Source organism: Pseudorasbora parva, chromosome 4, assembly GCF_024679245.1.
Source record: "Pseudorasbora parva isolate DD20220531a chromosome 4, ASM2467924v1, whole genome shotgun sequence".
Lineage (NCBI taxonomy): Eukaryota > Metazoa > Chordata > Actinopteri > Cypriniformes > Gobionidae > Pseudorasbora > Pseudorasbora parva.
The window spans coordinates 29,651,004-29,665,062 of NC_090175.1; the positions used below are offsets into that span (position 1 = coordinate 29,651,004).

Genomic DNA, 14,059 nt, shown 5'->3' on the forward strand with positions numbered 1-14,059 from the left:
AATCACCTTTTCTTGAATCATAACCAACTTTTCTTGAATCATGTTTTAATAAAACAAGGAACCACTGAGAACATGAGTGCTAAAACAGACGGATCACAAAAATGTTTCAAAACAAAGGGAACAAAAGTTAGATGCACATAACAGTCATTTTATTGTACATCTTCAGTACCCATTTTAAATCTCACAAACATTAAGCAACCGTTGTTCTCACATCTGACATTACAAAAAAACTAAAACAAATGTAAATGACATAGTTCAGATGCAGTACATAGTTATGACTTCTGATTCAAAAGTTCAAGGGTCATGAAACCTTAGACAGCATCTCCACAGGCTAGAATTTCCAGTCTCTATGGTTCTTCTGAGGTTTAGAGCATAAATCCTCCATCAGAACTGATTTAAAAGCAGTTTCAGTGTTACAATAATCGTTGATAGTATGGGTTAACATGATCTGAGATCAGTTCTTTCAGACTGTACTCACTGAGCGTGCTCAGGAGACGCACAACTCTGCTGGTGTGCTAAGCTGTTGGGCTGCAGAGACTGAATCAGTCTTCTCCTGTGCACTCGACTGGCTGGAAGCCATTTTCTTTTTAAAGAGACGCAAACTCAGTTGCACAAGTTCATTGTCCACAACCGGAGCGCTGGTGTAGATCTGCTTGGTAGTGCCCTACATGAGGAATAAAGAAGCATTAAACCAAATATTGAAATCACATACACCATTATTAAGCTAATTATTAGGATTTTATATTTATATTATAAGGCAACAGTTCAAGTGTTAGTTCACCCAAAATGTTTAATTATGTTATTGATTACTCACCCTCATGTCGTTCCAAACCCACAAGACCTTCTTTCATCTTCCGAACACAAATTAAGATATTTTTGATGCACTCTGATAACTCTGACCCCTCCATAGACTGCAATTAAATTACCACTTCCTAGTTCTACGTCTGAACGGCGGCTCACCTTTGGCCAGCCCCTGTATCCGCATCACATGCATACACGCATGGTTCTCTCATGAACAGCATCGGCCAATGGTGAGTCACCAAACTCAGAAGCACTGCACTATATTTACAATGTAAACTGTGTAGCAGACCGACACAAACAAGAAGAAATTGTTGAATAAAGTAATTATTTTTGTTTGTTTTATGCACAAAAAAGTATTCTTGTCGCTTCATAAAATTAAGCTTGAACCACTGGAGTCACATGGACTATTTTAACAATGTCTTTCCTACCTTTCTGGGCCTTGAAAGTGGTAATCAAATTGCAGTCTATGGAGGGGTCAGAGAGCTTTTGGATATAATTTAAAAATGTCTTAATTTGTGTTTGGAAGATGAACAAAGGTCTTGCGTGTCTGGAACAACATGAGGATGAGTAATAAAATGACAACTATCCTACTCTTAAGGGTGAACTATCCCTTTTAAAATCACACAAATAGCACCCCTTACAAGATGAGATTTATAGTATATATATATATATATATATATATATATATATATATATATAAATAAATATATAAATATAAATTAATACCTTTATTCAGTGTTTATAAAATTTGTCAAAAGTGACAGTCAAGACTTCTACATGGTTACAAAAACAAATATTTCAAATAAATGCTTTTGAATTTTATATTTATTTAAAAATCCTGAAAGAAAAAAAGATTACGCAATGTGATAGTTTCTTTTCAAATCAGTATATTAGAATAAGTTCTGAAGGATTATGTGAGTGTAGTAATGTAGTAATGTAGACTGTAGTAATGATGCTGAAAATTCAGCTTTGCATCACAGGAATAATTACATGGTAAAATATATTTCACAAGTTAACTGTATTGGGCCATATTAAAAAGGCCATAAGAGCACCTTGTCATTTTTCAGGAGCTGTCTACGTATGGCAATGTCTCGGCGAGCACATAGCGCCTTGCAGCAAGGGCCCAGGCTCCTCAGTAGGTTGGCCCTCTCCAGTCTTCTGTTGTATGCAGCCATGTTCAGAGCACCCAGATCATGCTCTAAGAGTTTATCAGCATCTATGGATTCATATTTTGAGATTAAAGTCACTTGTTTAGAAAAAAAAATCAATTTGCATGCTACAAGTAGAGCTTCTTTTATAATTCAGTAGAGCGTCTTTTATAATAAAACTAAAATATTCATTCAAAGGTATATTTGCACATTCACCTTTAGGGTCTTCCAACTCTCTGGAGCACACTTCTTTAACTCTGGCAAGGAGCTGAGGCCCAGCTAAGCGTCTGGACACTCCTGCTCTGAGGAGCACAGCCCCTGGGGTGAATCGCAGCAGTGCTGCTCCGGGAGTTCTGGGCTCCTGTTTTTGCTTGGGCATCAAACTGGACCAATCTACATCAATCACATCCAGAGGCCCTGAAACAGAACAAGCAAATAGTATATTATGAAAAGTTCAAATTTGGGTAGAGGAATTTTGAGATGGTCATTACCATCTCATAGTTTCTCCATATTTGTCAGTGTCATGGGCTTGTCTGATTAGTAAATCTTTTGTTTTTCTCAATTTATTTAAATCAACTGTTCAAACTGAAAAAGTTACATGTGGCCAGATGTGACGTTTTGTTTTGTGCTAGAGATGACCACATTCATTGTAATTGTCACAATGCAAACTTTTTTGATATTATTAAAAAATATGTGTGTTCATAAGTATATTCATTATTTTAAAGAAGCAAAATTACAACATGCACATCTTAAAGGGTTATTAGTTCACCCAAAAATGAAAATTCTATCAATAATTACCTTACCCTAATGTACTACCCTTCGACACCTTTAAGACCTCTGTTCATCTTCGGAACACAAATGAAGATATTTTTTTTAAATCCGATGGCTCAGAAAGGCCTTCATTGACACCAATGTAATTTCCTCTTCCAAGACGTCATTACAAAGTCCATCTCACTACAGTGGTTCTATAATAATTTTATGAAGCAACGAGAATAGTTTGTGCGCAAAAAATAAACTAAATAACTTATATAGTGATGGGCCGATTTTAAAACAGTTTTGAACGTTATGAATCAATTTATCGATTCATGATTCGGATCGCGACTCATTACGCTGATTCATAACCGTTTTGATATCGGCCCATCACTATATAAGTCGTTATTTAGTTTTTTTAGTTTTTTAGTATTTTTAGTTTTTCAAAAAACTATTCTCGTCGCTTCATAAAATTATTGTAGAGCCACTGTAGTGAGATGGGCTTTGTAACGACGTCTTAAGTGCCTTTTATGAGTCTTGAAAGAGGAAATGACATTGAGCCCTGTCTGAGGCATTGGATTTCAACAAAAATATCTTAATTTCTGTTTCGAAGATGAACGGAGGTCTTAAAGGTGTTGAACGACAGTAGGGTAAATAATTAATGACAGAATTTACATTTTTGGGTGAACTGACCCTTTAATTTCTTGCATTTAACACAAGCTTTAATTTTGGCACTTGTTTAAAAAAACTATTTCACAATAAAGGGGTCTCACCTGGAACAAATTTTAACATTAGTATCATTAAACAAAAACTTTGCATCATTAAAGCACTTTTTATAGCTCAAAACATTCTCATTATAAAATAAGCATTTATTTAAACAAGCTCTGCCCACTGACGTTCTGTCAGTTAACATCTGATTAGGGCTGTCAAAATTGCTCAAAATGACTTTCAAATATTCCCTAAAAAAAAAAACCAGAATATTCGAACTATTCAAACATCTGGGTGCGCATTGTCAATGCGCATTCTCTTTGTATTAATTTGTCCTGTTATTGATGTAATGCTCATGCATTACGTCAATGACAGGACAAATTAATACAAAGAGACATAACTACTTGTATAGGTAGTCTATTTAAGTTTAAACATATTTGACAATATATTAATTACACAAAAACAAGTAAATCAACTAATGGCCAAGACCGCAGAACTCACTCTCTCTTTCGACCTCTCCCTCACGCCCTCTGCGCATAACGGTTTAAATGAACAAACTTTGAGTGCTGATCAAGAATCAAGAGTTTTGTGCAAGCAACTGAAGTTTGACTTCATTTAGTGATTGAAAAAAATATTATTATTATTAATTTAAGTTTTGGGGCATATTGAACGCTCCAAGCGAGCTATGCTGTGGTAAACATGGAACTCTTCCTTGACATGAAATGGTAAATAATCAAACCAGTGGAAGCAGTGCATTTATCCTTTTTCCATGCAAATATCCATTCAGTCAGTACAGTAGCCTACACTTTAGTAATGTTTCTGTTTAACGTTAATAAAAGGAGGCATGGTATGCTAACTGTATCCTACGCAGCTTGCATACACTTTATCTCGTGGCTTAACATTTTTACTGACATTATTCCACACATGGCTTTTTAGATTTTGGAGGGTTAAAATCGCTTTCTCTGCTGCTGTCGAGTTGGGCTCTGCGCTTTCTGCCAACTTCCATGCAAGACGCATCAAATTTCAGCAGTCCCTGACAGTGCGTCTCCTGCAACCTGTCACCCTCAGGCACGTTCGTGCCCATGAGCGCCCACTCTCAAAGCAAACAGCCACGCCTCTACTACCGCGGGCGTTTTTCCCCACATTTAAAAAAATAAAAAATAATTAACAGCTGAAACCCGCCTACACCAGACATGAGCATCACGTCACATCAAAAGCAAAAAGAATACATTATAAATCAAATAACACTGACTTCTATAGAACAGAATATAATTATATTATATATGTTATATTCTGTAACAGAGCTTGTTGATAGATTAAACATTCGCCGTATCCGGTCAGCAAAACTCCGAACACATCTTTCCTTTTTAAGAATGACTTCAGTGCCGTTCTTTGTTCTTTTCTCAGAGAAAAGCTTAACTTCAAGTCTTCCAGAGTCGCGGTCAAAGCTGATTCGAAAATCCACCGTTCGCCAGTTTCTGTGTTTACTAGAAGCATGCAAACGCAACTCGGCTGCCGTCATTATGGCCCCACCCATCCACTCTATACACGATGTGATTGGCCTGGCAAGAGTTAGGCGAAAACAACTCAGAAGGGTATTGAGAGTTGCTAGACGACACTCACAGGCAGATTATATTTGCTGCCGCTAGGGTGGGTCTAGATTTCTAGGCTAAGAAATGTATACAGGTTTGGAACAACTTGAGGATTAGTAAACTAATGAAAAAAATTTTGGGGGAAACTATCCTTTAAAAAAAGTAAAGAAAATTATCCCATAATTCACTCACCCTTAAGACATCGTAGGTGTATGACCTTCTTCTTCGCGCCAAACACAATCAATCAGAGTTATATTAAGAGTTATAATAAAAGTTATATTAAAAAGTATCCTTCTCAGCTTTATAAAGGGAGTAGATTATACAATTTTTTTAGCACCAAAAAAGTGCATCTATTCTTCTATTATAAAGTAATCCATACGGCTACAGGGGGATAATAAAGGCCTTATAAACTGAAGTGATGTGTTATTGTAAGAAAAATATCCATATTTATAACTTTATATACTGTAAATCACTGGAGTGAACTCTGACCCAATGCATTACATATTGACGAATGCAGAAGTGCAGAGAATAGAGCAAAAGAAAACACTGGTCACAAATTAGAGGTCTAAAACTTGAATTTTTAAAAAGAAATGCTGGAGGAGCTTGAGTTTGTTGCCCATAGGGATGGGCGATAAAGACTTAAATTGATCACACTATTTTCTGGTATTTATGGCTAAAGTAAAATATACCCGTCATCAAATTGGCTCCTATAATACATACAACATATTGATGAGCTGCTGGGTTCATGAATATTAAATCACATAATGGAGCACATTGGAGGATCATTATGAAACTGTGAGCAGATTTGACTATGGCGGACCATTTGTTTGTGCTGATATATGCGTCTTCACAGGACCTTGGTGTTACGTACCAGAAATCTTTTCTTCATCTTGTTGGTCATCTCTCTTCTGACTGTCTGCCAGAATCTCATCCAGTTCATCATCACTGATTGGCTCATACTCCTCACCACCTGACACAACAGACGGCGCATCTTCCACTTTTCCATCCTCTTCTTCTGAGAGAAAGAACAAACACACATACATATGGTAAAATTTAACAATCTTCTAATACATCAGACTATATTTTGAGAAATAATGGGTGTGGGGAGTGGGTTGACTTACCATCAAGACTATCCATTTTCTCTAATTCAGATGCTTCCCCTTGCAGGTGTGAATTGTCGGCTGGTTTATCTACATCCATGAGAGCTTCTCTGGGTAACAGAGGTTCATACTCTCCCCTCTCCATCTTAATTTCACCTCTGCTCTTTGGTTCCCTGTGGGCTTGAAGCTCAAACGGAAGCATCCTTTCCCGTTCACGCTCGCGGTCCCTTTCACCACGCTCGCGATCCATTCGCTCATGTGCCAGCAGCCCTTCAGGTAAGAGTCGTTCCCTGTCACGCATCTCCCGCATGTCTCTCTCTCTAATTGGTTCCCGGTTGCCACGGAGGAGGGGCTCTCTTCCCCGCCCGCCCCATTCACGGGGTTCAGGTTCCCAATCTCTCTGTTGGGTTTGTTGATTTTGCAGCTGACGGTGATCCTTTTTCTCACGCTCTCGATCCAACTGTTCACGTTCTCGCTCCCGGTCTCGGTCACGCTCACGGCTATCGTAGGAGCCGGCTCTGGAACGAGCCTGGCGCTCAGACTCCGGTGAACTACGGCGGGAACTGTGACTCCGAGAGTCCTGCCGGTCTGTGAAAGCAAATGAAAGCAAATGAATGGAAGCGTGTTCAAGCGGTTCCTGTGGTAACCAACAACAAGACCTGCTTGTGATAGCGAGTGAAAATTCCCTGCAGCTAATGCCAAATCACTAAATACTGAGAATGATATTAGACTGATTTTCGTCATGTAGAATATTTTTCTTTATGTTGTTTTGATCGTTTGCCAATCTTTTCACGTAGGTACTCTATTCTAGGGATGCGCGGTATACCGGTACTGGAAAAATACCGGTATATATTTTATTTCAAACAGTACGATATCCTGATTTTGCACATTCCGGTATATGCTGCTTTTCCGAAGTTCACCACTAGATGGCAGCGCGCTACCCAAACTGACCCGAAACAACCGGCAAATATGACAACAACATAGACGAACAAAATGGATAAAGCAGTTGAATCTCACTCAAGATGCCCAAAACAAATTAATAAAGAGAGGAGTAGAAGTGGAATTTGTAATTACTTTGCTTATAAAACTGATGAAGAACCATCAAACCTAGCCAAGAAGCATCTGTCACTATCCTGACTTTAAGACTTCTGAAGAGATCGACAGGTCAGTGGATCATTCAGACCATCTCATTTAGACATTTATTTTCTTTTTACACTGATCAACGCACATACATAGCCTAACATAAGATCGAATATCACAAAATCTCCAGCTTTCGTTTCAACCAATGACATTTAGATCTCATAATATTTGCATGCGTAACGTTACTATTGCACTGTTTACATTCGCGTTAGACACAGCCGACTGTGTTTATGTGAATACTCACTAAAGATGGACATTTTTACATAATTCTGTGTATTTGACTGTTTAAGGAAATTTAATTTGTAATGTGCGAGCTCTACGTTACAGGAGTGTGTGTGTGTGTGTCGCTGTTATGAGCTCATGTCTCCTGTAACTGTTATTACGAAATGCTATAAAATCACTTGCATGTTCAATTGATTTCTGTTCTCCATTCCGAGACGAACGTGAAATGTTGAATCGGATTATGCAGACTGCTTTAGTGTAGTGCGATGTCTTTTCAACCCAGAAGCAATTTGCTAATTTTGAGAGATTTTTGCTGCAATTATTTCTCACAAGAAAATTTTCAAATGATTGATTTGATGTGATAAGCTTTGCTAATTAATTTACTAATAAACATTTGTGGTGATTTTCCACGTTATAAACTCAAAACTTGCATAATTGTACTCATTCTTGTGCAATATAACGTTACCCGCGCTAATATTAGACTTGTGTGGTATCGATTTAATATCGGTACTTCGGTATTAGATTGTGGTACCGTACCGAAGCCAAAATTGTGGTATCGAGCCATCCCTACTCTATTCCTTAATCTTTGGTCAAACCAATTGAGAGATTCCAAAAAGTTCCCACTTACACAAGCTTCTATAAGGAGACTCACCTGAGGAGGTACTCCGACTGGGTTCTCCTCTCCGAAGCTGATCAATCCTCGACTTCCTCTCTCCTCCCATCTGTTCACTGGCCGCTGCTCTCTCCCGGTCTCGCTCCCTCTCTCGTTCCCTCTCCCTGTCCCGTTCCCTCTCTCGCTCTCGTTCTCTCTCCCGGGAATTTGCACCTTGCATGAGTCCTCTGCGAGACCTCAGCCCCTGAGGGCCTTCATCCCGGTGAGCCGATTCATTGGAGGGCGAGCGTAGTCTTCGTGAAGACGCACGGCTTTGGTTGCTGCCCATGCTACTGCTACGCTGCTGCTGCATGTCTGCTTGCTGTGGTTTACGCAGCATGTGTTGCGGCAATAACGGTTGTAAAGGAAGAGACTGTATCAGCATCGGAGGGTCAGGAAGCAGGGGGGCGATAGGGGGGTCCCGGCCCACAACACGTGCACCCCTTCTGGGTGGACGCTCTGAGGGAAGCAGGCGCTCCGCAGGCCTATCGGGTGGCAGGGAGGCAGAGGAGCTCTCACCTCGCTCTGGAACGTCTTCATCAGACCAGTCACTGAAGTTGGTTTCCAGTTTAGCTGAGATTGAACTCTGTCCAGCCGTTAAAGCCCTCTGGGAGGGAAGATCATCCTTGTTGATTGGTGGGGGTGTACGTGGGCCTCGCCGTCTCTTGCTGAGGGGGTGTTGGGCTACTAGCTCGTCCTCAGAAACATCCGACTCGGCACCTTGTGAGCGCTTGCGCTTCCTTTCTAAGGCTTTCTTCTTGGGCACCTTGCGGGGTGAGAGCAGAGCCTGGGGAGCTTCAGGCACTGTGGAGGAGGATGGGGGCTCAGGGTTACTGCGGTCCCCTTCTACAGATGGCACTTCCACCTCTTTCCGGATCTTCTTCAGATTTTTCTTCTGAGATTTAGTCTTTTTTTTGCCCTCCTCATGAACGGCTGATAAAGAGTCTCTCTCCTCCATGGGAGGAGGAGTGATGGCGACAGAAGGGAGGTCCCTCTGCTCTTTTCCCCTCCTGGAGTCAGAGATGCCCGTAGCAGAAACATCTGGAGCGTGTTCTCCGCGTCGCTCTGCTCCTCTTCCTGCTCCTCTCTCAGCACGGGAATCTACCTCCTCATGGCGGCCACGGCCTTCTTTTTTATCAACACGCCGCTCTTCATCCTTCCAGCGGTTCGGTTTTTCATCAGTAAAGGAGCGGACAGGTGAGCGAGCGGTCTCCTGAGGACGAACCACTTGACTTAGCAGTCTGTGTTTTTCGCCTGAAACAAAACCATACATTTTAAGTGCAAATATTCTGTGTATGTGCACTAAATATCTATGAGCAAGAGTATGCCAAGTTCATGTTTTCACTAAGGGGTGAAAACATAACCTTCACTTGCTCAGATAAAGTCCTACCTTTCTCCTCAGTGCTGTTGTAACCGTCACTGTCCGCAGGGCTAACATCTCGCCCTCGTTTGGGAGATGGCCGTGGGCTGGGAGTGTTCTCAGGACGGTGTCTCTTACGGCTGCAAACAAACAGAAAGGCAAAATATGATTTAAAAAAACCTGAGGAAGTGTATTATTTTCCAAATGTTTATAATATCTGAACTATGGTTAAGTCTTGTGCTAACCTAGGCTGCATTTATTTGATCAGAAATACAGAAAAGTCTGCAATTGTATGCAAGTTATTCCTGTGACGGCAAAGCTGAATTTTCAGTATCATTACTCCAGTATTCAGTGTCTCATGGTCTATCAGAAATCATTCTAATTTGCTGTTTTGGCTCAGCAAATATTTAATATTTTCAAATGTTGAAAACAGTTATTTTCTCATTATATAGAGACCATTATATACTTTTTTCAGGAATGTAGGAAAGTTCAAAAGACTATTTATTTGAAACAATAAATAATCCTTTCTGAATAAAAGTAATTTTTTCCCAAATAAATCTTACTGACCCCAAAGTTGAGCAGTTGTGCAAATGTTATATAATTTGGTCATTATCACAAAACATCCTGCTTTATTAGAGGACTCACAAGCTCACCATGTATATGAAATTAATACTCAAGTCTGCAAGATAGTGTTTTCTATTTTTATAGCTAAACATTAAGTGGTGCAGATTAGCTTTTGACTTTTTTTTAAAGGGGTTAAATAGGAATGCATGATATATTTATAAAATATACTGGCTATGGGCTGCTGTTAGAGATATTTAAATTCACTGATATCAGTTGAGCTGATTGAGCTGATGTACATAAAAGTGACCAATAATACTAGAGAACCTACGTGTTCTTTCTCTCTTCATGAACATCTCGGGTGGACCGATCCTCTCGTGGCTCTTCTCTTCTGTCCCGCCTTTCTTCCCTCCCTTTCTCTCTCTCCTCCCACTCCCTCTGCCTGTCCCTCTCTCTTTGCTCTCTTTCCCGTTCCCTCTCCTTCCTCTCTCGTTCCCGTTCTCTCTCCCGCTCTTCTCGCTCTCTTTCTCGCTCCTCCCGCTCTCTTTCCCGCTCCCTTTCTCTCTCCTCCCTCTCCCTCTCTCGTTCTCTTTCCTTCTCTCTCACCCGCTCTCTCTCCCGGACCTGCTCGCGTTCTCTTTCAGCCTCTCTTTCCCGCTCTTTTTCCCTCTCTCTCTCCTTCTCTCTTTCCCGTTCCCTCTCTCTTTCTCGATCCCTGTCCTTCTCTCGATCACGGGTACGGTCATCTCGTCTGTCATCCCCTCGATCGTTCCTTCGATCATCTCTCCTCTCTTCACGCTCAAGGTCCTCGCCGCGGCTTTGCTGGCGGCCAGGGGAGGGCGCTCTTTGTTCTGTCAAACAAAAATAAACTTCCATCAATAACACCAAAAGTTGCTCTCATGCCATCTGATGTTAAAGGAACAGTTCACAGACATATGCACTTAATTGAAAATATCCAGTAGTGAACATTTAATTTCGGCTTGTTCCTTACACAGAGCTACTGTATGAATTCAGAACAGTTTAACTATTTCAAACGAGTCACTCTGACTGCTTTATGGTGTTTTTGTCACTTTTTTGCGTATTTGGAAGCTTGACAGAACTTTTTACATAGAAGAAAATTACTGTTGCTGTGCTAAATAACCTTGTTGCCTTTCTGTCCATCAAGCTTTAAAGCTTAATGAATGTCAAACACATACTGTTACTAATTACCATTTTGTGGCAAATTCCTTTAACTTTTTTTTGACTAGTTAATGGAAACCCTTGTGTCTTATTCCTGAAATTAGCCATTAAACTTGAAAAATGCAAGCATTGGATTTTGTTTACACATTGACCTTCATTCATTTTAAACTTCTGTGATATTTTTATATTTTTTAAAGCGTCTGTTTGGGCAGTTTTCATTAACACTAGATCAAAATGGGCTTCATCTAAGATACTTGTTGACATCATCTTGTGTATGGATCATTATAAAGCATGTTTGTTTTTGTTTTTTAAACAGCATGCTTGATAGATACATTTGGTGCAAATCAAATTTCAACATCTGTTCTTTTTTTCCTTTTTTATGGTATCCACAAACAATGATTGACTGTTATATAACTCTGACAGCAATTCAGTGACATTAAGGCTATAACATAACTGGCTTTGGGGTACAAAGGTGTTTAAAACAAGTTAACAGATGTAAACTGTTTGTGAGCATCCCAACGCTTCCCACGTTGCTGAGTGTGCCGTTTAAAAGAATATGTTAATACATGCTTATTAATATACAGTTAAGTGGAAGATGTGCAGTGCCAATCTGCCATGTACATAAAATCATAATGAGAACACTATTGAAACATGAATAAAAAACACTATTGAAACATGATGCCGTTTCAGCATCATTGTTACAGGAAGCGCACATCCACAACGGGAGTTACACATTCAGACAAGCACAATAAAATGTAATGTCCGCATTTGCGCCCTTTTCTGCAGATGCAGTTTTACTTTGATTAATCTCATATAGAATGCATTAGGTTGAGTTTACTGGTGTTTATTCACTCTTCAGTTTCAGTTCAAATGCAATGCCTGACCTTATTGACTAAGATTTTGTTATTTGAGACAGTCTGTGGTATTCATTTTAGATTTTATTTCCTTCTCCAAAACATGGATGATTTTATTAATAATCCAGCAGTGTAATTTATTCAAAACAGCAGGCATATTTATTTTTACGGATTTTTTGTTTTAATGCGCAGGAATGTCTGGAATCACTTAAGTAGATGAAAATATAGTTAAAGGTGCACTATGCAACTTTCCGTCCACTGAAGGGCACCTATTCTATACAAAGGCGTAGTTTGATGACGCCAAGTGTGAGCGCAGTATCTTGGGACATGTGGTCTTCACCTCACAGCCGGTGGAAAATAGGACTTGGGCAGAAATCATGTTGATAGATGCGGTTATTAACGTTACTGTAGTGTAAAGCAGAGCAGGACCGAGTGTTGTGGAGCTGAGCACAGCTGCTGGAGCGACTGATAAACAAACACACAGCTCGCGAGCACCGGGACTTTTATTATGACGGGGCGGGACACAGTCGCTGGGCGCGCGCGCTTCCACTTTTTCCGGTCATGATTATAAGGTAAAGCAGCTCTGTTCATCATATTAGATACATTTAAGAGTGTTTAAAAAGATGTTATGACGTTACTCTGTGCGTTCGCTTGGCGCTGCTGTGACATGTTCACACTGCTAAGAGTAAAGAGCTTCTTCAGAATAAAACCGAGGGTAACGCAGATATGACGCCATTGACAGGCGACTCCCTCAAACGCTATGCTGAAACGTCCCGTTCCTTAGTTAAAATAGCAATTTTCTCACAATTTACAAATAGTTGGACACATTTGGGATATTGTAAGTACTCAACTGAACAATACACCTAGTGGTTTTTGGATATTTTACTGCAGAAATACTACATAGTGCACCTTTAAGTGCAAGATGTGCAGTGTCAACATAACATTATAATGATAACACAGTAGACTGTCATGAACTCTTAATGCTTGAATTGCGTCAGGAAGAGCACATCCACAAAGCCAGTAAAATTTCTCGCTAGCACGTAAATTAGTTCAAGTTCAATTCATTTGGATCCTTTTGTGCAGATACAGTTGTAATGTTACATCTATATTGTGCATCTAGGATATCCAATTAATTCCATATGATTGTCATATAGAACAGGCTCCCAAAATTATGAACATCTCTTGCTTAGTCACCTCTTTCTCTGTTGTCACGGCGATCTCTCTCTGCGTGTCCTCCCCTGCGTTCATCTCTGGGCTGTTCTCCTCTCGGTCTGTCGTTGTCATAGCGATCACGGTCAGCGTTCCTCTCTGAGCTCCGCTCTCTCAGACTGCTGCGGGACTCCCAGCTGTCATGCCCACTAGCACTGCTAGCATCAGTTTGTGATGCTCTACCGCCACGAGATGTACCTGAAACACAAAATTCATCATATCCTCTGCATGAGTATTTTAAATAAATTTCAAGTTCTCATATTATTGCATTACTCCTTAATAAACTCCTTACATTTTATGAAGTACATGTCGCATTGCTTTTTATGAGCATCTTAATAAACTCTTCTCCAGCTTGCAAGTGCATCTTTTTAAACTTTAAAGAGGTATTTTTGCAGTGGACAAGTGCAAGATGGGATTCTGATGTATAAAAACAGCTAAAGTCATTAAATCAACACAGTGCATACCAGTAATAGACAGTTTCATCAAATGCACACACGTTGCTATGGTTACACTTCTGGCCCGAAGTTAACTTCCGGTCTGTATTTGTTTATCGGTCTGGCTAGTGGATAGTATGGAGCACTACTCAGTAGAAACACATTTTTGACGTACTATTCTTGGATAACATGATATAAATATAAAAAAATCAAGCAGAGAGCACATGACACCAGCACAAAAACTGTGTGCGACTCACCAAAAAGCCTTGAATGCTTACCAATTATCCAATCTGACTGCATATGAGAGCAGCATCTAATGTAATTTAGACTATGACGTCTAATGTGATTT

General features: G+C 40.0%; 1 protein-coding gene across 2 annotated transcripts in view; it reads right to left on the bottom strand.

The window, feature by feature from the left end:
* Window positions 1-127: 127 nt before the first annotated feature.
* zc3h13 (zinc finger CCCH-type containing 13) overlaps window positions 128-14,059 on the bottom strand; it is a 30,891-nt gene continuing 16,959 nt past the window's right edge. Inside the window, exons 13-21 of one of the 2 annotated variants that reach the window (XM_067441507.1) lie at window positions 13,262-13,474; window positions 10,366-10,885; window positions 9,504-9,613; window positions 8,114-9,367; window positions 6,121-6,687; window positions 5,871-6,011; window positions 2,166-2,366; window positions 1,854-2,017; window positions 128-664 (exon numbers count right to left, since the gene is read on the bottom strand). In XM_067441507.1, coding sequence (XP_067297608.1) covers window positions 488-664; window positions 1,854-2,017; window positions 2,166-2,366; window positions 5,871-6,011; window positions 6,121-6,687; window positions 8,114-9,367; window positions 9,504-9,613; window positions 10,366-10,885; window positions 13,262-13,474 — 3,347 coding nt within the window. In that variant the 3' untranslated portion in view covers window positions 128-487. Of the gene's footprint in view, window positions 665-1,853; window positions 2,018-2,165; window positions 2,367-5,870; window positions 6,015-6,120; window positions 6,688-8,113; window positions 9,368-9,503; window positions 9,614-10,365; window positions 10,886-13,261; window positions 13,475-14,059 lie in introns of both variants that reach the window. The other variant, XM_067441506.1, reaches the window with a different exon arrangement.